We start from the raw sequence: 27,191 nt of genomic DNA, 5'->3' as shown, positions 1-27,191 counted from the left end.
GCTCGGCGCCCGTGTGCTTCCTGGCTGGTGGGGGAGGGGTTTGGACAAGATGGCCGGATCCACAGGTCTGTGTAGGGATGAAGGTGGGGGTGTTAGGGATGTCTGAGGGGGCTTGTGCGAGGGCGGGCTCCCCGCCTTAGAGATCCGGGTAGGGAGTCCGGAGCTGGATCATCCGCTCTGAGGAGGGCAGTCGGCCGGTGTCCGCGCAGTCTGGCGAAGGGTCCGGCTCCGAGGATAAGGGTGCAGAGGCCGCGAGGGTGGCTCTGGGCTGAGAGTTGGGAGAGACGTGGGTAGGAAGGGACGCCGTGTGGGCGGTTTGATGAGGTGGCTTATCTAGGGTAGGTAGTGGGGTAGTCATTCTTGGATTGATTTGGGGTGGGCTGTGGTTTTCAGGGAGTTAGGGCCTTTCTTTGCGGTGGGAAATCTTAAAGGTTTGATTTAGCTAAGCTGAGGAAGTCCTGCGTAGAGTTCTTCATTGCCAGATACAGCTAATACATCAGGCCCTCTTCCCAAAGAAAAAGCTGATCTCTGTAGCGCTTAGGTGAATTTTAATGTCAGCTCGAAAGTTCAGGTATCACTAGCTGTCGAGGCGGTCATAGATGTGTTTCATTTAAAAAATGATGTGTTATTAAGACCTATACATTGTGCTAATATTTTACTGTTTCCATTGACGTTTTGAGGTAAATGTATGGATGGGGATCCCCACCTCCATCTTTATTTTTAGAAAATCTCATAAGCTTCACTTCCTGCCCAGCTCTGATCTTGTTGCTGACTTGATGCAAAACTAAAGAATGAAAGTCGGTGATCCTCATAAGCAGTTTATGGTGAAGCTTTGTGTTTCACATATCATTTGTTTTCCATGTTTTCTTGGCTCATCCATGCTCAGGCAATAAGATAAGGAAAACTAAAACTTTTAATACTCACATCTCTTTTTTCCATGAGGTTTCCTGCTCTCTACATGCTTCCCCATTTAATCTCAGTCCCATCATTTGCTTTGTCCTCTATCCCTTGCCTGACAGCAGTTTTGCTATCTATATTCCCTCTCTTCCTCCCCATTAAGTGCCCAGTCCTGTCATGACTCTTTAATACCTTATTTCTGTGTCCCACTTTTCATAGACTGGTAAAAAGTTTAACCTTTTATATGTGTGTTTAGAAAGAAAAAGTCCTAAAGCATTCCCCAGCCAGTTAAGCTTGCTGAGGAATGGTGCCTGGTTTTTTGTTTTGTTGGGGGGGGGGAGTTGGTTATTTTTGGATTCCCCCCCCCTTTGGTCAGTACATCCTTCGATTGCAACCTTAGTCTCTCAAATTTCTCAGCATTTAAGGTGGAAGTCCTATTCTACCCTGTAGTGTGCTTGTGAACCAAGGAGTGACAATTATTCACTCCTTGTAAAATAACATGATGCAATTATGTATATAGAGTAACTTTCCTTTTTCCACATTTTTTTTTTTTTGCTTTTTCGGTATTTCTTTTGCACTAATTCAGAAAAATTAACATGACATGATCTACCCTTGCCTTGGGGATACCAAACAGAATCAGTGCACACCTGCTGTATGTATATGTAAATATGTTGGTAGTTTAGGTTCTTTTATATGAAACATTTAATTCTCAAATTTGTAAATGCAAGACCCTCTTGGAGTCTATGGTTTACCATAACTCTTGACATAAAATCAATGGATTTTAGTTCACAGTTCCTGTTTTTTTGTTAGCTTGAAATTACTTGCTTAAATTTTACATATTTTTCCTAGTAACAGGATATCTTTGTACCTAGATCTTTAACAAGCACTAGTGTTCAGTTATTTATACTCCAACATATTGCTACAGTATTTCATTTCTTATATTATCAATTTTTGTTTTAAAATTCTATAAAAATTATTAAAACATCTATTAAAATAATGAATGGTTCCTTTTGCAAAATCAACTGAGACTCTTATAATGTAACTGACTATTGAAGATCCTGGAAAAACATTTTCAATCATTTTTTCAATATGTGCAGTAATTTAATACAATTATGTATTATAGTTACATAGAAATTAGGCAAATATAATCACTGCAGGAAAAATAATATTAAACTAATATTTAACACACCTGTGTGAAAACATGTTTAAAAATACTAGCCCAAATCATGTCATAATGAGTTTCTGAAAGATGTCGGGCATGGTGGGTTGATTCTGAGCTAAAATGCTACATTGGATTGGTCCAAACGCTAATGCTGGGATTTCAAAGATAAATGAATAAACAATTAGGTCCCAAAATGTTGATGGCTTTAAAGATCAAAAGCAGTTCTTTTGGGAATTACTCCTTAAACTGTTAAATATAACAAGTTATATTTCTCTGCAAAGATACCCTCTTTAGCATAACTCTTAATTTATCATATGTATTTAATGCTATATACATTCCTGTGTTTGCAGTGAGAAAACAAGGCTGTGAAAACCAGGTGTGCGGAACAGATGTGCTAGTTATGTACCAAATTTGTTAATGTTCAAACTTGCCTTGTCAACTGTATCTTTTGTGTTTCCCCAAAATTGTTTCTTTTGAAAACTGTTTTGAAAGTGTGGCCTGAATTATGAAAATATTTGATATTCTGCATTAGAGATCTCAAGTGTCAATTACAACATAGAACTTGTTGCACAGAAACCTAGTATTTTGAATCTCCATTTTGTTATCAGTTATTTATTTATTTTATTAAAACATTTTTAGTTATACATATTAAGAGTAAAAATATACATTGCATATGCTCAGAAAAATTAATTTCTGGCATTTTAAAAATTTTAATTATATTTATATCCATATTTATCCTTGAAGGAATTCAAGGAAGCTTACACAATCTACCTCTTCCTTTCAGTCTTATCTTTACAACAACCCAGTGAGGTAGGTTAGTCTGAGACTCTCTGATGGGTCATAGTCACCCAGTCACTTTTTTGGCTAAGTAGGGATTAGAGCCTGGATCACCTAGATCCAAATCCAACACTGGCTCTCTTTGCTGATTTTGCTGATCTAGTGGTGGTGAGTACAGGTGATATTTATCGGTAAATGAGCAAAGAATAAAGTTTCAGTGTTTTAAAGGACAACTAAAATGCCCTTGGAAATTCTGAAGGGCAAAGATTTTAAGAATAAAATACATTGACACAGGGAAGCATTTAAAACCTGACTTAAAGTTCTACCACTGAATATGCTCATATGGGGTCTTCAGAGCCATTAATCTCTGCCTCAGTTCCCTAAATGGTCAGCACTTGAATCTTGGAATTCCTAGAGTTTTGTGGTCAGATAAACAGCAGGAGTGGAGAAATGGTCAGGGCACTCTTTCCTCTGTGTGTTTGGATGTTAGAAAGATTTCTATAACTGAGTAAATATATAATTTGGTATTTATCTTAGTCATTGTATTTAAATCATTTATTTTTATGCCAAGCTCTTACAGATAATGATTTTCTGCAGGTATGCTTTCTTGCTGATGTCTTCAGAAGAGTTGAGGATTTCTGCACTTGTGCTTAGACTCAAATGTTAGGAATACTTATCAATAGTTCTTAAAAACGTATCAGAGAAATTGTGAAGGGAGCTTAGATGAGTGTATGTGGTTGGGAAGCAGGTGCTTCTATATTAGCCTTCCTAATCTACACTCCTTAACATAGTACAAAGTATATATTATGTCTTTACTGTGCTCTTGTTTACTTTTAATAAAAGGTAATAAAAAATGGTTAGCTGATCCTGATCTAGCAATAGTGCCTTGCCAAAGCTTTTCAGACTAAGACTGATTTCATTCTGTCTCAGAAGCTGCAATCTTATACTCATCTAGGAATGAGCTGTAGTGAACTTAAAGGAACTTCTGAGTAGGCATGGATATGGTTAGGGTTAGGTAGAAGCAGCTGACTTCTTTACTCCTTCTCCTTTGATGCACTTTGAGGATTACATGGGGCAGGCAAATCATGTCGTATGCTGCTTGCTTTAGTAAGGGAAATCCCACCAGGAATTCTGCTCCCATCTTTCCTGGTGGCTAGATAATAGAGTCTCACCTGAGGTGCCCCATATATAGGATTACGTTGTACATGTAGTACTTATTCTTGACCTGCACTGTCCTGTCTTTGAGTGAAAAATATAAGAAAAGCAATAAATGGTGAGTAGGAATGCTGGGCCGGGCAAACAATATTTCATTATTTTATTTTATTTTTTTTTTTTTTTGCCAAAGTCTGTCTATCCCATTGAGCAGTCAAAATGCTGCTAGAATAGCAATCAGAAAGTTCCTGCTCTCAGGCTTACAATCTGAAAAGACAGGAGACAGTAGGAGTAAATGATGGCAGTAAAATTATGCTTGATTTGGGATGGGAATATTTGCCATGGGAATATATCAGTTGAACCTAGGTTTGCATTGCATCTGTTTTCTTTCTGGACTTGCCTGTTCATTTTTTTCTCTCTCCTACAGTTTCTCTTTTGAGTTCAAGCCTGAGCTTTTTGCATTTGCTAAGGGCAGGATGTTTCCTTCTTGTGTCATTTGATGGAGAGAGGGGTTCCATTGGGAGAGAAATGGCATTCCTACGGGGAAATATCAAACAGTATAGCATTGGATCCGGAATTCTATGTCTGTCCTGTGAAACTTCTCACAAGGATTGCAGTTGTGATTCTGCAAGCATTTAAGGTCTTACAAGTAATGTTATATTAACATTAAAAGCTTCTGTTTTTGATATATAGTAGTGAAAATGTACATAATCTCTGTTTCCTGGTCAACACAGCTAATAATTTCTAAAGGTAATAGGAATTGAAAATATTGAAATTAATGTATTTCACATGCAAAAGGGAGAGTGTTTGCTAATGCCTTGTTACTGTCCTGTATATCACTTGTTTATTTTACTTCCATACAGCCCCAAAACTTAACTTCTCTGGAGAGCTTATAATTAAAATGGGCAGAAGAAAACACAAAATTTCAGCAGAATCAGCTGTTCTCAAATTTAGCACTTTGCTAAAATCGTATGTGAATTTTCTAAGTACTTTTAAAACACAAAATTTTCCTAACTTTGCAAAATTATTAATACAACCACAGTTGCACTGGAGCCTTTAATTGTTTGTTTCTATTCAACAGATTCTGACAAAAATTGTTTTGTAGGAATTGATACCTGCGTACAACAAAATTGTTCAGGGCTTTTTGAAAGTGTTAACATATTTTAAGCTGGAAAAAAAAAAATATGGCCAGGACCCAGTACAAGAACATGTGGTTATTCTAGATGGTCTTTGGGAATATCTTTTTAATCTGTTAATCATAAACAGCCATGCATAGTTATAAGACATACAAAACTAATTTCCTGATGCTCCCCCCCCCCCCCAGGTAACTTTAGCTTTTGAAACAAATGCAAACAGCTAATGAGTTGGCTTCACACTCTCATTATGTCTCTGCCTCAGGGCAAGAAAAATAAATATCCTCCATAAGACAACCGTTACAGGGCACAGAAAGCCCACCCGTTCAAAACTATTATGTTCAGTTAGGGCAAACTTCCTCTCAATGCCTGCAATACCTCTCATTGATGAATATAAGCATTAACAAATAGTTTATTATTTGACAACCTGTTTGTTGTCTAAAGTCTTGTAAATAATGCAAGTACAGTATATTCTTGTTACTAATGCCTTCTTTATATACTTCTAAAACATTTTGCATCCAGTTTCATGATGTTTTAAAGTACATAGGTCCAATATTAATAGTCTTCAGGGAGGAGCCATTGATCTTCCACAAATGTTACGTGTATGTTTAAAGAGCATCTAGTCATGTGAGTTGTGAGGGAAGAATTCTGGTTTTTATAAGATAGTGAATGCTAGATAACTTTGCACTTTAAAGTATCTGTTATGGTCCCTTCACATTGACACTTTGCAATCTAAACTTGAACTACTCAGTAATATTGTAAATGTTATACTGTTTTACTAATGATGAAGTACTTATACTGAAAGACACAGGAAGCTACTACAGTTGCAATCCTTTTCAAGGCGTTTTTATTTCATCTGCAATACATGGTTGTACAGTTAAAGGTTATATTAAAAAATTGTTTCCCATGACAACTAATAAGCACTATTAGTCTTAGCTGGAAACAGTAACACAGTAATTTTAAGAACACTTCTTGAAACCATATTTTTCTTGAACAGAGAAACTGCTTACTTGGTTAGTGCAAAATGCACTTTTAGTTGTATGTATGCTAATGCTACTTCTATCCATGTGTCCTAGAAAAAGTAGGTAGGTGATATTACAGCTGGTTTATTTTACTTTTTTTCCTTCTAAAGCTGTTTGCACATAGGAAATTCTACTTGAAGCAATAGCAACGTCCCATCACAGCAGTACAGAAAATGGAAATGTCCTTCCATTCTCTATGTTGTAATGAGGAGTTGTGAGGTTGCACAGCCCAAGTATATGGTTCCTTTATACCTCACATTTTACTAAATATAAATTACTTGTGCTAAGTTTTGTATGATAGTACTTGCTTACATTGAGTTACAAGCTATTATTCAGATAAGTAACTGCATTATTTAAAATTGATAGTGTTTTCCTTTATAGCTTGTGTGGTTTCACAATATGCTATAGGTCAAACATTATCCCCTATTGGTGTATTTCAGCATAATGGCTGCAATTTTGAAGTAACATTCTAAATATACTTTAATCCAGCTTTATGCATATGAGTTCAGAGTTCCCTAGTCAGCTTGCTTGCAGATATTGCCTACTAAATTCCCTTGGCACTTTCCCCAATCCTGTCTCCAAAAATAGCAATGTGAGCATGCTTGTGGTCAAACTAAGTTACAGCCACTATTGTATACTTGCATAAGTGTTGACCTACAGAAGAAATCAAATGTGTACATTTATGGATGAGTAACATGACATGGGCACCAGCTTCAACTGGTAGTACAATCTGAATTTGGAGCACTTTTTAAAATCCTTTCTTTTATTTATAGGAGAATGCTGGATTATAAACTTCTTTTTCTATAGATCTTTTCCCCAAACCAGCCCTCTGTGAATGTTTGTTTTCCTGTATTAATGGATTGAAAAGTAACTGTATCTCAGATGGTGGAGTTCCATCCACTGAAGGCTGGCCATCCAGGCTTTGACCAATAGTCCCAAAAGCCTTCCATTGTTGCAAACATACCTCGTTAATCTTATTTTTAATGCCTCTTAATCTGAATCATTGTTCAGAGTATCACAGAGAGTACTAATTCTACCCTTAAATGCTTTCTATTTATGGAGAGTTGATGTAATTTAAATTTGCAAAAGGTGCTATGAATTATCAACTTCATGGATATTTTAGATTATCATGTCAAAGATCTGAACAAGCCAGTGCCAGAACTGGCAGTGTTCAGATGATCATATCTTGATTTGATAAGTCTGTCTAATTTATTTATAAAATTTTTATGCTGTCCAATTACTAACGTCTCTGGATGGCTAACAGCATAAATAAATTGATGACCCACTCTGGCTGCAATTAATAGAATACAATAATACAATTCACTATTAAAACTTATTAAAATATTGATTAAATAAAAAGGCCTTAACCTGGCACTGAAAAACATATAATGACGGCACCAGGCAGACCTCTCTGGGGAGCTCCATAGACGGGGTGCCACCGCAGAGAAGGCCCTCTTCTGGGTACTCTGTCATATCTGTCACAGAGGGTTCCTGGAGGAAGGCTTCTTTTGCCGATCTCAGGGCAGGAGGGCAAATAGGGAAAAGGTATTCCTTTAGGTGATCAACCGAACATGGAAACCTCTAGTTAACTATTGTTTTCTATGTGCAAACTGGGAAATCAATTACTTTAAAAAAGGGCTTGGCTATTAAACCATAGTTTTGAAGTTGCTTTAAGATCCTGGCTTGCTCTAAAAGTGGTAACTATAATTTTCAGATTTGGACAAAAATGTTCCCTAGTGACTTGCAACCATGTGCTAATGTGTAGATTTTCTTCAAGAACAGTATCAAGCAGAGCCATTTTGTTGTTGTTGTAATGATTAAATGAGATTCCGAGTTTTATATATTAAAACTTTAATTTTCTGATGTAGGAAATCAATAAACCATTCAAATTTTGCTCATATCTAACTTACTCATAGAAAATTTGATATTTTTATTCCATCACTTACAGTGATAAGTTCAATATTGAACTCAACCTATATCCAAATAATTTGACTCATTTTCTGAGGAATGTAAAATTCAGATCATTGTACATGATACTTACACTTTGTAAGTGGGGACACATTTTTCTAACAGTTCAAATATATAATATGTTGATCTGTAAAACATGGTATATGCAGGAATTCTAAGAAATGGATTTGTAATGTCTGGGATACATTAACCATCATGCTAACAGGTGAAGTGAGGACAGCTCTTATTTTGAATCTTGCTATTTACATTGCTTTACTTCTTTCAATTAGTTAAAGTCCCTCGTAATTTTCGCTTGTTGGAAGAACTTGAAGAAGGTCAGAAAGGAGTAGGAGATGGTACAGTAAGCTGGGGCCTCGAAGATGATGAAGACATGACACTTACAAGGTGGACGGGCATGATTATTGGGCCACCAAGGGTCAGTGCTATAAGTTAAATCTTCTTTTTAAAAAATTAGATAGAGTTGCATTCCCCCTGAAGGAGCGAATGCATAGTTCACATGTGTATGGGTGCTCCTGTATGCATCTCCATTACTGGAGGCCCAACTAACCTCAGTAGCCTGGAATGCCCAGTATCAACTTCAGTTTGTACACTAACTACAGTAGTTCCTTGATAAGACTAAGCTAGCCACAATGATCCATGCATTGATAACTATAATTAGGCTACTGTAGTGCATTTGTTTCTGGGCTTCCCTTGAGCATGATTCAAAAGCTGCAGCTAGTGTATACTACAGCTAATATGCCTGCTGGGTCACCAAAAAATGCTCCCATAAGATCTGTGTTTTAAAAACCTTACACTAGCTTCCTATTAGTTGTTGACAGGGAGGATTTGATTTAAATCAAATTGATTTAATTCACAATTTAAATACTAATCAGTAAAACTAGACTTAAATCATGATTTTCTGCACAATTTGCATCCATGCATGCCTTACCCATAGGTAGGGAAACTTCATTAAAATATTCCTAAACTGGGTCTCTTTTACGGCCTGCTGCTATAAAAGGTATTCTTCTCCAGGGAAAGAATAATATGATGAACCTCAGATTATACACAAAACAATCCAAAGACTTGTGGAGTATTTTGCTCAAAAGGTTTCACCTTCATTTTTACTGCTTGCCCCTCCCTCCTCACACTTAGCTTCTTGTGCAGATCTATTCTCCCAACAAACTTTCTATTCATTGATTTTCTTAAACTTGGCACTTAAGAGGTCTGTGTACATAGATTTGGAAAGGAACAATGGATTAAGGTCTGTATGTTATAACAATTTTTGGTGTGAAGGAGGTGCATGTGATTTCTGCAATCACAAATTCATGGTTTTAAGAACTGTAAACCCAGCTGTAAAACTAAACATAGAAAAATTACAGAAACCTCTAGAAGAGCATGACATTGTGAATGGATTAATGCAATGCATTTACCAAAAGCTTTAAATATTGTATGAACATTCAGCCTCATGCTCTATAATTAAAATGAATATGTACTTCATGATGAATAATCTTAGGACTATACTGTATCTGAAACAAAACTATCTTTAGATAGATTTTTTCCTATCTGTGTTTTAAAATAATCCAAGTAAAATTTTTAAAAATCTGATTAAAATTAAAAAATCATTTAAAAAAAATCAGTGATTTTTATCCACCTGGCAACTGAACCATGTTCAGGATTCTGTTGTTGTCATACAAAGCCCTGAAGAGTGTAAAACCAGGGTATCCAGCAGATTACCTTCCCTTACATAATATGTCTTACTGGCTTGTAAAATCATCAGAGAGACTTTTCTGGTAATCACCATGTAAAACCCTCATGGTACACCTGCTCATTAGCAGCACCCACTGTTTGGGAAAGAATCCCCCTAATATAGTTTGCAAGGAAGAAAATGTGACATCATTCAAACACGCCTGGAAACACATTTCTCTCAGGTTTTCCCTGTTTTATAATAAAATTACTGCTCCGTTTAACTGCTCATGTCTTGCTTTGTGTTGCAGCAGCAGCAACAGTTGCAGTAATTGTTTTTAAAAGTGTATTTTAAATGTGATTATAGTATCTACATGTAAATCACTTAGGGATTTTATTATACTTAGTATATAAATACTACAAATAAACGTAAACATGTGAAAGTACTGTTTGGTCATGTTCTAGCAGAAAGTGTGTGTTAATCCTTGCAAGAAATGGCAATTAACCACATTTATGTTATAGTGCTTCTTTAGTTGTGACTGAAGTCCTGTAAGATTAAATCCTAATACCCATTTGTCTGATGTCTTGTAGAGAACAGTGGAAGTTACCCATAGTTAGTCCTGCTTTCTCATAATAGGAAAGATTTCTGACAGTCCATATGTGAGCAGCATATTTAAAATGTTAAAGGTGATGGTCTATTTATGGGACTTGTACTATCCAATCTGTATTGAGGCAACAGTGCCTTCTGGTGGATACATACATTCAATTGGAATACTTGTGTGTAGCTATGCACCATTACAAATGCATAGTTCTCTTGGTTCGTTCATACTCTGGCTATATTAGATACTTCTAATTAAACTGTAGTTTTAGCTCCACAAAAATGGGAATGCTATTTTCACACAGATGATTTTTGCTTTTGATTATATATAGTCACAGTGAGCATTTTGGAGAAGAATACTCTCCTTTAGCTTTGCACATACAGATGCACCACAGCACTCAAGAATGACTGGGAACTTGGTGAAGAAAGGAATAGAAACTGAGGCAATTCAATTTTCATTCTAGTGTGTATAAAGACCTGTTTGCCTTCCTCTTTGCCTTTCAGGTCTGCACATTTATAACCGAATCTGGTAGTGTTTGAAGTAAGGAGCAGCAGAGAAGAGGTTAGGACTCGCTTTCTGGCATGTAGGAATAATGGCTCATGCTAGAACCTATCATAATTTATTCTTCAGCATGTGCTTGCTCTTTTAACCTTAACCTCCCAGGTGTGAGATTGGAGGTGTAAGCATTAGCATCTGCAGTATCTACATACCATGCTCCCCTTTCATGATGATGGATCCAAAGAGCAAGCCCTTCTTGGACTCCAAACATAGTTGATCTCTGAAATGTTGTTAGCCATTCACATGACATGCACTTTGCTAGGATTGGTATATACCAGAATAATCTATGCATCCTAGAACTAAGCAGAAATTAATGGCTTCCTGTTTATTAGGAAAACTGAAACATTTGCTATAATTGGAAGTCTTAAAATGTGGCTGTTTTTGTAGTAGCTGCATCAACAGAGCTTGTGGAAGGCAAGGAATAAGTTTAATTTATGAAGTATCTTTTCTATCTTCTCAAATTCTTCTAGAAGGTCAAACTTTGCCCAGTTGGAAAACCAAATTCAGGAGCATTCAGATGCTCAAGATTGTGCATTATTTGCCGCATTTCAGATATGACTTTTATTAATCTTATATTTATTTGGAGTTTTTGTGTGCTGTCCCATCACTTATAGCCTCGGGATGGCTCACATAAATAAATAAACATAGTATAAAATACAATTAAAATCCGGAAACACCCTGGCTGCACAATTAAAAACCTATAGATATTAAACGTTGTTAAAATATTTTTTAAATAAAAAGGTCTTAGCCTGGCGCCGAAAAACAAGTAATGTCGGCTCCAGGCTGACTTCTCTGGGGAGCGCATTCCACAGATGAGGCGCCACTGCAGAGAAAGCCCTCCTCTGGGTACTTTGCCTCCTGATGTCTCTCCCAGAGGAGGGCCTCTGCTGCCGATCTCAAGGGGCAGGAGGGCAAATAAGGAAGCAGGCGTTCCTTTAGGTATCCAGGTCCCAAGCTGTTAAGGGCTTCGTAGGTGATAACCAGCACCTTGAATTTTGCCCGGACTTCAGTGGGGAGCCAGTGAAGCTGGTAGAGGACTGGGGTTATGTGAGAATAACACCCAGTCCCCGTCAGCAACCTGGCTGCTCTGTTTTGCACCATCTGAAGTATCCGGACTGTCTTCAAGGGCAGCCCCATGTAGAGCGCATTACAGTAGTCCAATCAGGAAGTAACCAATGCATATGTCACTGTCACTAGGCAGTCGTCTTCCAGGTAGGGACACAGCTGATGGATTAGCTGAAGCTGAAGGAATGTGCTTCTTGCCACCGCAGTTACTTGAGCTTCCAAAGAAAGCTCTGGGTCGAGGAGCACTCCCAAGCTGCGGACTCTGTCCTTTAGAGGGAGTGCAACCCCATTCAGGACAATGTCCAAGTCATCTACTCCGAAACCTGAGCCACCGACCAACAGGACCTCCATCTTGTCTGGATTGAGCTTCAGTGTATTGGCCCTCATCCAGCCCATTACCTCAGCCAGGCCGGTTCAGTACAGCCACTGCCTCACCTGGATTGGTTGAGAAAGAGAGGTAGAGCTGGGTATCATCAGTGTACTGATGATTCCGCAGCCCACACCTCTGGATGACCTCTCCCAGTGGTTTCATGTAGATGTTGAATATGAAATATATCTTGCTTTTTCCTACTTTCAGGGAAGCTAGGGCAGCTTACATGGTCATTGTCCTTTGCATTTTATTCTCACAACAACCCTGTAAAGTAGGTTAGGTTGAACATCATTGGATTGACCCAAAGCCATGCAGAGGGCTTCACTGCACAAGCGAGAACTACAACCTAGATCTGCTGAGTCCCAGTCCAATATTATATCTAACCACTACAGCATACAGGTTCTTAGGTTTTGAGCTTAATGCGCTATTGTTTGAGGTTTTTGTGTGTGTTAATGCATTTTAAAATGTTTAAAAATGTTTTTCTTCTGTCAAGACTCCAAGAGGACTTCTGCAACTTCAATTTAATTATAAACCACACAGCCTAATTGCCATTTTAAGTTTCAATCTAAAACAAGTAAAAGCATAAAAAGCAGGAAAGCACAAAAATCACATTTTAAAAATAAAACAATCTAAACCTTGCATTTAAAAGGTAACAGAGTTAATTATGATTCTAAAGTGGAGGACTTTTGATTTGTAAGGTTGCCATAAGTTGGAGATGACTTGATGGCACATAAGAACAGCAGTAGGTATTTTAAAACTGAAAATGCTTTATGGAAAAGATGTAGTACCTGGTCATCACTTGCCCAGTCTCTGAAGATGGGAAACAGTTATAGTGCCTCTGCTTTTTTAAAGGATAGCTGAAATAATGTACATGAACAGTTTTGACCATTTAGGAAAACAATGTAAGTCATGTAAGCAAGTGGTATGGTCTTCCATTACATGACACAACATTAGGAGTACAATTAAAAAAATCTATACTACCTTTTCATATTCATGTCTACACCTACTACAAAGGATACTCGACTAAACATAATAAAATAGCAATATACAAACTATAGAAAGAGAAGAAAAAGCATCAGCCAACAAAAACAATACAGCAATATGTTGATAAACAAAACAGTCAACCTAGCAAGTCACAATCCTGCCTCAACCGGAATTGCTATGCTATATGGTAGAAAAATCAGGTGTAAGATGTTGGCAGACACAAAGGAGGGCCTTTCTCATATAACTTAGCACTGCAGCTGAGTCATATTGCATAATATAGTCCTTCTGGTAACCTGAACTCAAGCTGATCAGAGCTTTAAAATTCTAATGCTGGTTTGAATTGGGCTTGGAAAGAAACTGGAAGCTAGTGACTATTTGGCAAACATTTTGTGGCTTATGCATTGTTGAACCCAAAATGAGCCATACTGACACTGGTACTAAGTTGCATAACCAGCCCCCCTTGGGAGTTGAGTCATGTAGACCCAGTGAGCACAAGTTAGGAAGTGTAACCCATGATGAGCTGCCATGTCATGGGAATAGCCACAGTCTAACTTGATAAGGAGTCACCTATTCCCATTCTCAGGCTCCAGTCAAAAGAGTGTTCTCGGTGTTTGGACTGGCTGAAGTTCCAGAACACTTGCAAACTTGGCACTACATACCACATTTTACAGTAATGTAGCTGAGATGTAGCCAAAGCATGCATCACTGTGGCCAGATCTAGTACTTCAAGAAATCAACGTAAGTTGGTACATTAGGCAAAACTGAATTGATGCCCTTCTAACTGTAGTTATCATCTAGGATCCAGGGACAAAAGCAACTCAGGAGCACTGAGCTCTCAAACTTTTAAGATGAATTGGTCTCTTGTTTTCAGATTGCCCATTTTGTTGACAAGGTGCACTTCATTCATCCCTCTTATTGTCAAAGGAAGCAGGTGACCATCCTGTTTTGTAGCTACTAGTAGTTGTTGGTGTAGACTTTAATCGGCTGAGATACAATTTCATTGTCTGATAACTATTCTACTCTTTCTATAAATTTCTTCTTACTACATAGTTTTTAGATGACTGTCAGCCCCTGAAGAAGGAAATTATAGTTCTTTAATGAATAGGACAATAAGAGAACGTTTTAAATTGGCACTCAAGACTTTTTCACATTTTTTCCTCATTGCTTTCTCTTAGGTACAAATATATAAACACGTGTTAAATTCTAAAAAGCATTTCATAATCCCAAACTGAACAGTTTTGTTTTTTCTGTTGTGGGGTGAACTCTCCTAGAGGCAGAAATAATTTGGGATTTTTCTGGACTTTTATGTCTTTAGTGGTATGTGTGCAACAAATAATCACCACCACCATGAAGTAGTGGTGCCAGTTCCTTCTTGCAATTTTTTAGGAATGTTTGTTTTCACTTTAGAAAGCTGACTTGTTGCCAGGGGAGCTGTACATTTATATTCCCAGATGGATAGAGAACCAGGTATATGTCACTTTTGTTTGTGTGGTTCTCCCCAGTTTTAACAGCTTGGCTGCATGCATGGAGCCACCTTGAAATTGCTAAAGTTAGACCACTCAGTTGTTCAGTAGGGACAGGGAGACTTAACTCAGTGCTATCTGGTTGGCACCCCCACCCCCACTTCTACCAAAACAACTGCTCAGTACAATCTTTCCAGTTAAGAAAGAGCTCTGCACATGATTCAGTGATGTGATTGTTTTATTTCAGTATTATTTTCAATGTATATTAGCTTTCAGTAGGATTAATTCTTTTTTTCCTGCTCTCTCTCTACTAGACAAATTATGAAAACAGAATATACAGCTTAAAAGTAGAGTGTGGACCTAAATATCCAGAAGCACCTCCAACAGTTAGATTTGTAACTAAAATTAATATGAATGGAATAAACAATTCAAATGGAATGGTAAGTTGGCATCAAGATAGGTGGGCTGTATTAAGCCTGCATAAAATCTGCATAGGATTCTAATAGGTTGAAAGCTTCTGTGTGCATTTGCTATTATATGCCATAAGTTGATATGTTGTCCTATTGTTTGCAGGCACTGTTCTAAAGTCATGGTGAAGACTATCAACTAATGTTATGTGGAGTAAAATCATTACAGAATAGGAATCCCAGTTTGAGTTAGTTTTTAAGTTATATTAATGCTATCAACTTCCTTCATGAGACAATACTTGTACACAGCCTGAAAACCATATATAAGTTTACGTTTATGTCTCTTACAGTGTGTATGAATTGGGGAGAAGAGCCATCTAGGGAATATATGTTAAAAATGACCCCAAGTCAGTGCCCCAGATTTCAATACTTGGGACCATAATTTAGGTCACTACAGAGTAAACTAGACATGTTCATCCATTGTACTTTGCCTTTGCTGACAGTTAGCGAACAGACTTAAATTGTGCAATAGCTATGGCCCCTTTGCTCATGTGCTTCTTTGATGATCTGACAGGTTTGAAGTGTGCACTTGAGGAAAGCCCATGTGCAACAAAACTGAGTTTCTGACCAATCTATCAGTTGGTAGAGTTCAGATTATGCTTCTGCCTGGGATTGGCGCTTCTGCCTCTGGAGAGATCAGTGGTGATAGTGGTGGGTCATTTCTCCTGATCCTCATAGAAGGTTTCCTATCCCTACTACAGAATATAGATTCTTTATTAAGATTCAACTTATATTACTGTAAGAGGATCAACAGAAGCTGTCTGAAAAGAGTCTGCTGTGGATTAAAGGACCCTGTTGGATGGTGCAAGCTATGCTGAAGGAAGGAAACACAGGCAACATTTATGAGCATTGGTCCATTTGGGATGGGATAAGTGTCTTTTTCTGGGGTGCACTGGGTATAAAGCTTTTGAAGGCTACTTCTGCCAGCCCCCTATATTTGTGAACTTTGGATCCTACTCAAATTATTTCCTGGCATTTTCTCCTGTCCTTTATTGGTGCCTTATTTTTTATTAACAAAATTGTAATCAAGGTACTGAGGAATGTTTCACAAGAGTATCTGTTGTAAACACTAACAGCTACAAGAGTTTGCCTTTTAAGATAGCTTGAGTTTTATCTAATAAATTATTTGTGATTAGCTGAGCAGCTGATCTCTTTTTAAAGATGAAGGAAAGCCAAACTTTTACCAATTATCACAGAATGAATTTCACTGTTCATATTTCTCTTCAATTTAAAAGAAATCACTACATTTTTTTAAAAAAATAGTCTGTTTTCTAGCCTGTCCTTGAACCTAGAGAATCCTTTAATTTTCACTTGCCTTCCTGCCCTTGAATTGGTTAATTTAGAGCTTTTCTTATTTGAAAACTTGATCTCTTTATGTGTAACTAAAAATGTCTTTTGTTCAGTTGAAGAGAAAAATGCTCATCCTCAAGTAACAAACAATATGCTTCATTCTGGGCACTTATGTACCAGTAGAGCTAGTTTTCACATTGCTTCATGAATTAAGCTGCTGTTCAGATTCTCTGAAACCCCAACTGAAAGTATGTTGCCAGAATTATAGAATCACTATTCTGTACTTAATTGTATGCTTTTGTTCTTTACAGGTGGATGCACGAAGCATACCAGTGTTAGCAAAATGGCAAAATTCTTATAGCATTAAAGTTATACTTCAAGAGTTAAGGCGTCTAATGATGTCCAAAGAAAATATGAAGCTTCCACAACCTCCAGAAGGACAAACTTACAACAATTAATTTTAGCTGAATCCCAAACTTGTCTTAAACAACTTCTACTTATGTTAATGTCTTGATTCAATCTCGCAATTCAACCACCCACATATTAAGTTTCTGCTGGTATTTGTGATCTGGACATTTGAAGGAATATGTATACACACACATATGTATGTATGTATATGTATTCCCCATATATGTTCAGGTACAATCAGAAAAAAAGGCAGCACAATTTTTTCCTCTTTACCAAGGCACTCATTTAAAGTATAAGTCTGAAGTAGACTAAAATTGGAGCACCACTGTTTCAAGACGAAAGCATGACAAGGAAGTGTCAGGTTACTGTGGAATAATGTTTCAGAAAACTTTCTCAAGAAGAAAACAAAAAAACAAATGGCATGCTTTATCCATCTTGCTTTAGTAAAAGAGCTGCAGATAAAATTGTTTAAGTAGCAGGTACTTGCAAATACCATTGCTCGACTTGTTTAATTTTCGCAACGGTGTGGGTGCTGACTGCTAGTAGTGTCACAGAAATACGGTCAGGATTGTTTTGATACTTGTATTTATAAAACGGGGGAATGATTTTCTTTTAAGCGGCTCCTGTGTGTTACATGTAATGGACATTGCAAATATTTGTTTACAGTCTTTGTTCTAATAAACCATGCATTTAAGTTTTAGTGAAACAAAACAAAAAAAGGAAATAGGTGTATGGATATGTGATTAAGAATAAAGTTAGTCTGCAAATGTAAATAAAATGTGGAACATATTCTCCAAGGCTGTGCTATTTCTATATTTAAATTTGCTAGTAGGACCTTTTGAGAGCAAGAACTCAAATGCTCTTCCTAATCTACTTCTGGCTTCCACTCCCTTTGGCCTGATAGCTTAGGCTGCTGAAGCAATTTCAGTGAAACAGTTTGCTTAAGTGATTGGCCATAGGTTAGGCTCTGAACATACAACCCTTTGTCTCTTTTTTAAATCTTGGAAACAGAATGATCCTTCATTTGAAACTATTGCTGCATTCATGACTGTTCACTTTGTGTCTTGTATTTTTATCATACTTCTTGACCGTTACAGGGATTATGCTATTTAAAACTATGAATAAGGTGAGGGATGCCTCTACTGGCAAACATTTCAATGATGTATTTTTTGATGACTTTGTGTTCTTTGATGGTGCTACTGCTGTAATATTCAAAAGGCTAGGGGGATAGTATAAGTTGTTAGAGCCAGAGGATTGATTCTGCCTTAGAAAAATCTCATTTAAAAAAATCCAGGAGTTCCATAGACACATGCATACATGATGACTCCCCAACAAATGGAATATTGTTCATCCTGCAGCACCTGGCTTTCAAATACTATTCTGTTCTTGAACAGGAAAGATCTGTCTAGTCATTGTGGGAAGTAGCAATCTGGTTCAGCTGGATCTTGCGTTGAACTGTTTTTTCTCTATTCAGTTGAATGTGTAAAGGTGAGCCAAGGATTACTGGATCTGGTGAATGTGTAACGGGCTGGGTTAGAAGATCTGCTGCCCTAAATATGGCTTATTCATACGTGTGAAAAGTGGAAGACACTATCTAGAACAAAGACAAATTTCCTTTTTCTTGTGCTCACAGACACTCTTCATTACACACACGAGCAGTTCTATAGCGCAAGGATTTTTAGAAGTGGTAAGGAATGTGGGTCTTTAAGTTATGCAAGAAACAAAATGAAAGTACTGTGTCCCATTCCCATGATGTGACCATATGTATATAAATCACATTTTCCTTTCAAAGTACAGTATATGGCAACCAGGAGAGGATTAGCACTCTGCATGTGAATACATTAAAGGGAAGAGTAATATATACATGAATGTGGTCTTTGTAACTGATACAATATGTTTTGTACTTTACTTAAATATCTTGGCTTACATCATTTCTCATGAAAAGTGGTCTATAACATATGTCCATAAACCTGAAGGTATGCTTCCTCAGCTTAGGGCTATAACTTGTTTAGCATTTTCCCACATTTGGGAAAAAGAAAACTTAGCTGTTTGTCTGCTTATAAGAAAATTATTTTCCCTCTTTGAAAAATAATCCATTAACAGAGGGATGTGTGTGTGCATGTGTGTTGTGTCATTTGGCAGAAAATAGTCATGTGTGCCTGCCCTGTAAAGGATGGGAGGGTAACAGTTCCCAAAATGCAGCATGTGGCTAACAACCAAAAAATTGCAAACTAGGAATGTTGAGAGTTGGAAGTCCAACAAATGGAAAGCACAAGCTTGAGAAAGACTGATGTACAGTGTATATATATAAAGGCCTGACCATTTGTACTATAGCTTTATTTAAAGTTTGCTTTCCTTTTTCATCTTTGCTTCTAGATATCAGCATGATGCTTCTCACCAGTGATTCTAAAGCAGTTTATTTTGGAAAGTATGAACGTCAACCAGATTCCGTCTTCCATGTACCAGTGTTGTAACTATTAACTCTTTCTGGCCCTACAAAATAATATAACTTTTAATCAGTTTCCTAAAAGGCAGTGGTGACCTTTTGGAGCTTGGATGACCAGCATGGTGCCTATGACTTCCACCCATGCCTCACTGTTTTGATTCCATATTGAGAAATCCACCTTCTTAAGTCCATGTGGCATGTTGTTACCCTTCAGTACTAAGCCCTGAAAGGCAAATCTCCCATCTCCAGGGTTCTGCCATAGTACTTCCTTCACAGATAGTAGAATGAGCTGGCTTCCAAAGTCTAAGAAATTGAGTGCTCCTGATTTAGGAATATATTTCCTGATATGTTTCACAAAAACTCCTTGTTAGCAAAAAAGGATTCTATTCCTTGGAGGCTTTGGTGTTTTGAAAACCAGAAGGTAAGAATATTGGGGATGACCAATTTTCACGAAAGTATCATTCAAGGAAGTGGTAATGGCCAAACACAGGAACTAACTTGTAAGAACTTGTAACACCTTTCATAAACATTTTGCTTCGAACATGATGGAAAACTGGGTATGAAAGAAAATTATACACTAGATTACATTTTGATGACAGAATGTATAATTGATCAAGAGACAATGCTACTTTAAAATGTGTCTTAACACAATTTTAATCTGACCTCTCAATTGTAGCTGTCCGCCCCGTGTGATCAAGTATATGAAATAAATGTTGATAAGACAACTTACTTTTGTATGTACTGTAGATGGCTGTAGCTATTATGTTCCACTTTGGTTTAGACACAGACTTCCAGAAGTCTTTTCTCCCCACTCCCACCTTTAATGTTACATCCAATCGGTTAATTCATTTGCTATTTCTGTATATACACAGCTGTCCCTACCGGTAGGCAGAGTGAGACAAGTGTGGAGATGGGACCTATTAGTATTCACTATAGAACTCTTAGCCAGAGAATTCAAATAGCATAGAAGGGGAGAAGGTGGCAGGTCAAGGTTATTAAGCAAATTTAGTCAGTCTGAGAGAGAACCAAACCATCTTGAGCACAGCGGTGGGGTGGCAGGACACACTGTAGAACAAAGGGGAGGGAAGTGAATTCCTAGATGCAGCAAGCTGTACCAAGCCAAATGGGTGTACTAGTTACATAATCTCAACAACATAACATACCTGTTGTTTTGCCCACAAGCAGTGTGAACTAACTTGAGCACAGTCAAAACTCTGGGAAAAGGAAGAGAGGAAGGGGACACTCCACTTTGGAATCAACTCTTCACATGGGCAGAAGATACTCCCACAGGTTGGAGGAGGGATCATTACTTTGATTTATGCAACTTGTTAATGGCTCTCAAGAAAATGCCCTGTATCATAGCAAAACCTGTTAAGCTCCAATAAAGGATTGTATTTTATGAGCCTGATGAATCATTTTGGTCTGCTGGAAAGGAATGTGGTGAGGAGAGAAACATGTTGGTGATGGGTTTTGCAAGCAGTGGATTGGAGCAGGGTAGAGATCAGCATGGAGCTGCTCAAGGACAGCTGCATGTGTGCCACACAGCCTGTCTTAACATCTCATAAAGTAATCTGCCTACAGATGGCAATGGAGGTTGCTGTCCCATCACTAGTGCTGAAGTAGGATGCAGATTTCAGTCTGGTCAGTGTCTGTATGCAGAATAGGGAGACATCACCTGGGGCAGCAAAATGGCCTGGACAAGCCCTCTGGATATCTTCAGGTTTTCTGAAAGATTGGCTCATTCTCTACTGAAGCCTTCTCCAACCTAGTACCTTGCAGATGTGTTGGACTGTAACGCTGACCAGTCCCAGGCAGAGAATGATAGGGCCTTCAGTCCAACACATCTAGTGAGCACCACTTTGAGGAGGCTGTTCTCCTGAGAATACAGTAGTGCTAGCATGGTATTTTATAGTGTGTGTTGACTGCATTGGATTCCAGTGTTGATTATAACAACTGTTGCCTGATTGCAGAAGTCTACTTGCCTAATAAATGTTCAGGTCATGTTTTGTTTTGAAAATTTAAAGACAGTCATACTGTTTGAAGGCTTTGCAAATGTCAGTGAAATAAAATCTGAATGTGGTGACTTCCTTTTTTGGTACATATGGGGGGCAGTTGAAGGGCTGTATGGTATACCATCAAATTAATTCAAAATTCCAGTTTAATAGTAAAGGTTCCTAAACTGCATGTACATCAAGCTTCAGACCATGAAGAAGCATCGCCCATTAAAAAGATTTGGCAGTTTATGTTCCCCTGCATGTGAGAATGTAAAGGGTCCTGTCAAAGGTCCATCTAGCTTAGTAACCTGCGTCTCACACTGGCCAACCAGAATGTTTCTGAGAAGTCAATTGCTTCCTTCCAATGTTGTCCCCCAGTAATTGTAATCAGATAAAGAAGCATTATGGTTATCATTACTAATAGACTTTGATTTTTTAAAAATCATCTATCAACTAGTCTCATTCCATTCTGAAGCCAGCTAAACTAGTGGTTGTCATTGCATCTTGTGCAGTGGATTCTATACATTTAAGTTCTGAATGCAGTAAGAAATACTTTCTCTTGTCTGTCCTTAAACTATTACAGTCAGTTTCATTGGCTGATCCTGTCTTGTCCTATGTGCAAAGAAATAGCTCTTTTTGAATATTACAAAGTAAAAACTATGTATGGAACACAGCACAAAAATGATCTGGGACACTTCCTTTAGAATTCCTACTAGCAGATTCCCTGTTTTTGCAGCCAAAATATACTGCAGAGTAATTACTACATTTCGGTCCAATGGGTTGATGGTAAATGGGTTTAATAGTAAATAAATATTTCATTTATTTGTGTAGCAGTTTTGACTGAAGATTTTGTGTGCATCTATCTATAAGCTTTGGTGTAGTGCAGACTTCCCCAACCTCGTGGCTTTTTAATTTTCTGGATTGGAACTCCTAGAATTCTTTAGGATTAGCTGGGGCTGATGTGAGATGAATTCCAGCTAATCTGGAGGGCACCAGATTAGGAAAGGGTGATGAAGTGGTAAGTTTCAACTGCAGTGTGTATGTATATATAAAATACTTGTGTGTGCCTGTGTTAGGTAAAAATACTCGTAAGTTCTTTCCCTAGAGAAATCAAGTTGATAGAGGCATCTCAAGGAGGAGGCTGAACACAATTGTAGGGCACTAACCTCAGAGCTTTATTCAGGTACAACAGCTGAGGGGTGGGTGCCTCTGGCTTGAGCTGCAACAAGGTTCCACACCCTCCCTTTGTGTTAGTAGATTATTATACTGTGTTGAGGGTCCACATCCCCACACGGTCAACAAGTAGTCCAGCTTAACCCACCCAGCCATCCCACGTCTTATGTATGATCTCTGTTCACCCCATCTTGATAATTGTTAGGCTGCATTTTTTCCAACACCTATTGTGTGTACACTCATGCACACACACAAGAGCAGCAGTGCATACCAGAATGCCCAATCTATTAGGAATACCAAGGCTGCAATTTCATATTAGCATATTTGGGAGTAAGTTCCACTGAACTCAGTGATTCTGTTTTCTGGCTGCATAAGTCCAACCTGTAAAACACATTCAAATTTAAACAAACAATCTTGTGCTTTTAAGATGTGCTGCTTCCTTTCTGGAGAAAAAGTTGAGATCAGACATTTCCATCTTTTCTCTTGCTCCCCACTCTCTCCCTCCCACCTTGCCCAGAGAACTACATTGCCAAGGCAGCATATTATTATTATTATTATTATTATTATTATTATTATTATTATTATTATTACATCCATGTAGCATTTCAACACTGCATTGTACAGATTGGATGATGGTTTTAGATGTTTGACTTTATTCAAATTATCTAAGCCCCTATATTCTCCTAGAAGAGGTCAAGGTCACTGCCACTTCAGGTCACATCCTTCCATTTGCCCTTAAAATTTAAACACTGTTTGAAAATAAATAGCAGGTGTAAGATCCCTGCTCCACATGAACCTTCAGGCAGTTCTGGCTACAGTTTCTGAGGGCCTCAGTCAATGCATCTATGTACCTTCTCACTACCATTGTCAGTAGCTGCTATTGCTCCTCTGTTCCACAGCATTGATACCGGCTGCTTGGCTGCTGGGCAGAGTGCCAAAGAAGATGCAGATTGTGGCATCTGCTGCTCCTCAGTCTCGCCACTGAGATTGTCCAGGCCAGAGCACAAAGTGGGTGAACAAGCTGATTCAAAGAGGGAGAAGCAAATCCAGGGGGCTTTTGTCAGTGGGTGCCTGCTGGGATATCAGTCCTCAGTGGGTGCCCAACCATGCCTATTCTTGGGTACCTACTGTCAGTCTGCAAATCAACTATGACTGCTAAGAGAGAGATCCAGAATCTCATGTATCCCTTTCACTTGTACCTCCTAGAAAAAAAAAGAACTTGGCCTGAAGTGTCACAGTGTTCTTCCACTGTTCCTCTGTATGAATAGGCAGGCTGTTAGAAAGCAGTGGAACTTGTCTTGTATGAACTTACTGACAGTCAGGCCATCTCATGTAAACATGCAGTATTGTTGTTTTTCTGTGTATAGTAAACAGTCTGTGGTAGAGTACAACAGATAGTTAATTTTTTTTGCTTCCTGGTAATGTATTTCTCAAGCATAGTGGCAGCACTAGGTGTACAGATTCTTCTCCCTCTTTATGTTCCAACAGTTTGTTTTTTAAAAAATAATTTGTAGACCATCTTGATGCCATAAGGATCTCAATGCCATTTACAGAACAAATTTTAACACCATCCAAAGCTGTAACAAAAATTAAGAACAAAGCATTAGACACCTCCAAAATAATAAAAGCCATCTAACAAATATTAACTAACAAATGCACAGTAGAACTGAAATATCTTGGCAGTCTGCTGGAAGTTAAGCAAGGAGCTAAGGAGGGAGTTCCACAACTGAGATGCTTCCACAGAAAGGGCCATGTCCCATGTTGCAACCATCTGCTCCAAATGTGCCATACAAACCATGCAGAGATGGCTCCAGGTTTTGGGGCACCTAGGCCAATTGTTCTATGAGATCCTCTACCTCAGTGAGCTCACCTGATTGTCTTCAGATCAGTCTGTACCAGCTCCCAGGAAGGAAGGAAGGAAAAGGCGTGAGGGTGGGGATTGTATGGAGACTGCTGCTCTTTCTTCTTGCTTTGTTTATTTATTTGCCAACTTTTCCCTTCCCAGGAATTCATGGTGACTTATGTAATTCTCCTCTACTCAATCTTCACAACAAAAACTCTGTGAGATAAATTGGGCTGAGAGCCTGTGGGTTCCATGACTGAGTGGGGACTAGAACCCAGATTGCCTGAGTCCCAGTCCTGCACTCTTAACCACCACACCACATTGGCTTTTCTCTTGCTGCTTGCTTACATGTTTAAATTTTATTTATTATTAACATTACTATACTGGCTTATTTGCAAACAAAGCTATCAAGGTGGAACACAATAATGTATAACTTTAAAATGTTTAAAAATATGAAAACAATAATGAAATAGTTAAATGAACCAGATACGTAATTTAAGAGGTCAAATTAACAAAATGTTTCTTCATCCCCTTGCTAAAAGCCAACAGAGTGGGGGTTTAGTTTAGTTACTATTACTGTAACACCAACAGTTTTAGTGTTGCACAAGACAAAGCCCTTTTATGGCAATGCTTAACACAACAGCATCACCCTTCATGGATGCTTGTTACTAGAAATTATGAAGAATTCAGCCTTTAGGTTGTTTCTAAAAATTAAAAGAATGGATTTTTATATTAAGTGAATGGGATCTTGAGGAAGAACAAACCATTTGTAATTGCTGCTTGATTTTAAAATCTTCACTTTCCTGTCTCTTCAATCTATTGTATACCAAACCTGTCTAGGGAGAAAGTCACGTATCAAACAAAATCTAGTTTTGACAGGCTACTGGTGACACAAACGTGTTGGATCTGTGTGCTACTGCAGCAACCCAAACAAGCCTAAAACTGTAACTCAGTGAGTCTTTGTGGCACAGACAGAGTCTTCTCTCCTGTTGATTTGTTCCAGTTCTAACTCAGAAGGGACCCCCTTTGCAGACTGAGGCCTCTTTTGTTGTCTCCTGTGATTCTATAACATGCCAACCTTCTTTTCTTGCAAGGGGAGTACAGCTGAGGGCGAAGAACAGTTGTTGCTGGCAGAAGATCAGCCAGATTTGATTGAATCTCTCAATCCCCAGTGCAATGATTATAGGAGCTGCTCACAGAGAAGGACTTTCCTCCAAGAGAAGGAAAAAGAACAACTGTCCATGCATGAGAGCCTGGATTATTTGCCTTCACACAGTAGTGTTTACAAGAAGTGGCTTCAGGGGCAAACCTACAGGTAACAAAGTTCTCAATTGTTTACTTTTGCTCAGTAGCATTTGCAAGAAGTGCCTGCAAGGGCAAACCTACAAGTTTGCCTTCATATACATATTGAAATGTAGTGCTGAATTATGGCTATTGAGTCAAAGGCCAGGAGAAGTTGCACACGGAGGACAGATAAACAATCAGTGAATTCTCCCCAAACCTGTAATCCTCTGCTATGCTTCATTCCTTTCCCAGCCTAGTACCTTCCAGATGTTTGACATTTCAGCTCCCATCAGTCCCAGCCAACAGGGATAATGGGTGTGGAAGTGGTCTTTAAAAGCCTCTGTGAAGCACCAGGTTGAAGAAAGTTTCTTAAAGGTGTGAAGGAGAAAGATCTGCAACATAGAATCCTAAGGAGAGTAAGAAAAGTGAGGTCCAGGAATATGTACCTTGTATTCCTTTGGCCCTTCTCTCTCCCTACATTAGACTTTAGGCTGGAGGAAGGCTTAATAACAGCCCTATACACAAGGACTTGTGCTTGCACTCTGTTTTCGGAAAACTAGGGTTGCTTGGCAGGCAGAGGGCAATGGATGTGTGCAGGCTACATGAAATCCAGAAAATGATTGTGAAATCCAGTGTTGGGTTTTGAGATCTTCAGGGAACGCCCTTCTCTTGATACTTAACTTCAGAGGCACATTTGAGAAGACCTTCTTATATGACTGTTCCAAGACTGAATAATCCCCTTTTGTCTGGGTTTTGCTGTGTCACTTGTCAACACAGAGCCACTCAGTTTGCAGGAGGTTCTAGCAACTAGCTGTAACAAATATGGAATACTCTTGTTCAAGATACTGCAGTGCATCCCACCTGGTTTTCTGTCTATCCCTTGAATTGAGATGGCCACTGAGCAGGCCCTTCAGGAAGTTTTCCTGCCCTGCTTTTGCCCTCCTTCCCATTGTCATTGCTGTCTTCTTCTTCTTGTAAATCTTGAGACTAACATCTTCTTCTTATGCTTGGATCATGCTATTTTGGCTACTGAAGTAATGACACTCGGAGAATTGAGATGCCTCTTAGTGTGTATCATTATGTAAGTAATGGTGAATAATCAGAAAGGATTTACTAACAAAACAAATAATTGATACAAGAACACTGTTATTTTTGCTTTGATTTAAATGCTCTGATATACAGTGATATAAATATCAAGAACAAGTCTTGTGTCCTGAACATATATGATTTAAATTTTGATGGCAACTTTAGCTTCTTAAGCTTCTCTTTTTCAGTTAAAGCAATTATCCAACATAATCAAAGTGGAATTTGTAGGTCTTGTTCAAAGACTGGTTTGTAGCTATTGCTGATCTTACTCCAGCTCTGTTCTAGCACTTCTCACGATACACAATCCCGGCAAGCTACATGACTTTCGTTCTTTAAGAAAAAGTCCTCTTGTGCCATCTATTGGTGACAGTGAAGAGTGCATGCAGAC

At 38.3% G+C, this 27,191-nt stretch overlaps 2 protein-coding genes across 18 annotated transcripts in view; both read left to right on the top strand.

Moving 5' to 3' along the window:
• UBE2V2 (ubiquitin conjugating enzyme E2 V2) lies at positions 1–17,769 on the top strand. 5 transcript variants are annotated; one of them, XM_044424448.1, is made up of 5 exons: positions 1–65; positions 8,381–8,526; positions 14,757–14,816; positions 15,127–15,252; positions 16,881–17,769. In XM_044424448.1, the coding sequence occupies exons 1-5, from the start codon at positions 50–52 to the stop codon at positions 17,025–17,027; spliced, it is 495 nt and encodes a 164-aa protein (XP_044280383.1). In that variant the 5' UTR covers positions 1–49; the 3' UTR covers positions 17,028–17,769. The 5 variants fall into 5 exon arrangements, with proteins under 5 accessions (XP_044280383.1, XP_044280385.1, XP_044280386.1 ...); XM_044424451.1 differs by lacking the exon at positions 1–65 and adding an exon at positions 1,585–4,628; XM_044424447.1 differs by lacking the exon at positions 1–65 and adding an exon at positions 4,635–4,738.
• A 129-nt stretch (positions 17,770–17,898) lies between these two features.
• Positions 17,899–27,191, top strand: part of LOC123020566 (chloride channel protein C-like) — a 297,824-nt gene continuing 288,531 nt past the window's right edge. For all 13 annotated transcript variants that reach the window (XR_006414127.1, XR_006414134.1, XR_006414135.1 and 10 more), the window contains exon 1: positions 17,899–25,748. Coding sequence is in view for 2 of the 13 variants with exons in the window: in XM_044424445.1 (XP_044280380.1) it covers positions 25,504–25,748 (245 nt within the window). In the remaining 11 variants the exon portion in view is untranslated. The remainder of the gene's footprint in view (positions 25,749–27,191) is intronic.

This window comes from Varanus komodoensis, unplaced genomic scaffold, assembly GCF_004798865.1.
Source record: "Varanus komodoensis strain SLA01 unplaced genomic scaffold, ASM479886v1 scaffold14_1, whole genome shotgun sequence".
NCBI classification, from domain to species: Eukaryota; Metazoa; Chordata; class Lepidosauria; order Squamata; family Varanidae; genus Varanus; species Varanus komodoensis.
Note: the sequence above shows the minus strand (reverse complement) of the source record. Positions and strands in the feature narration are given on the sequence as shown.

Excerpts from the sequence above, each read along its gene's own strand:
- UBE2V2 (XM_044424447.1), top strand. The coding sequence starts at position 4,690 with ATGTACATAATCTCTGTTTCCTGGTCAACACAGCTAATAATTTCTAAA. Across the intron at positions 4,739-8,380 it reads ACAGCTAATAATTTCTAAAG|TTAAAGTCCCTCGTAATTTT; the intron begins GTAATAGGAATT and ends TCTTTCAATTAG. Across the intron at positions 8,527-14,756 it reads TGATTATTGGGCCACCAAGG|AAAGCTGACTTGTTGCCAGG; the intron begins GTCAGTGCTATA and ends TTTTCACTTTAG.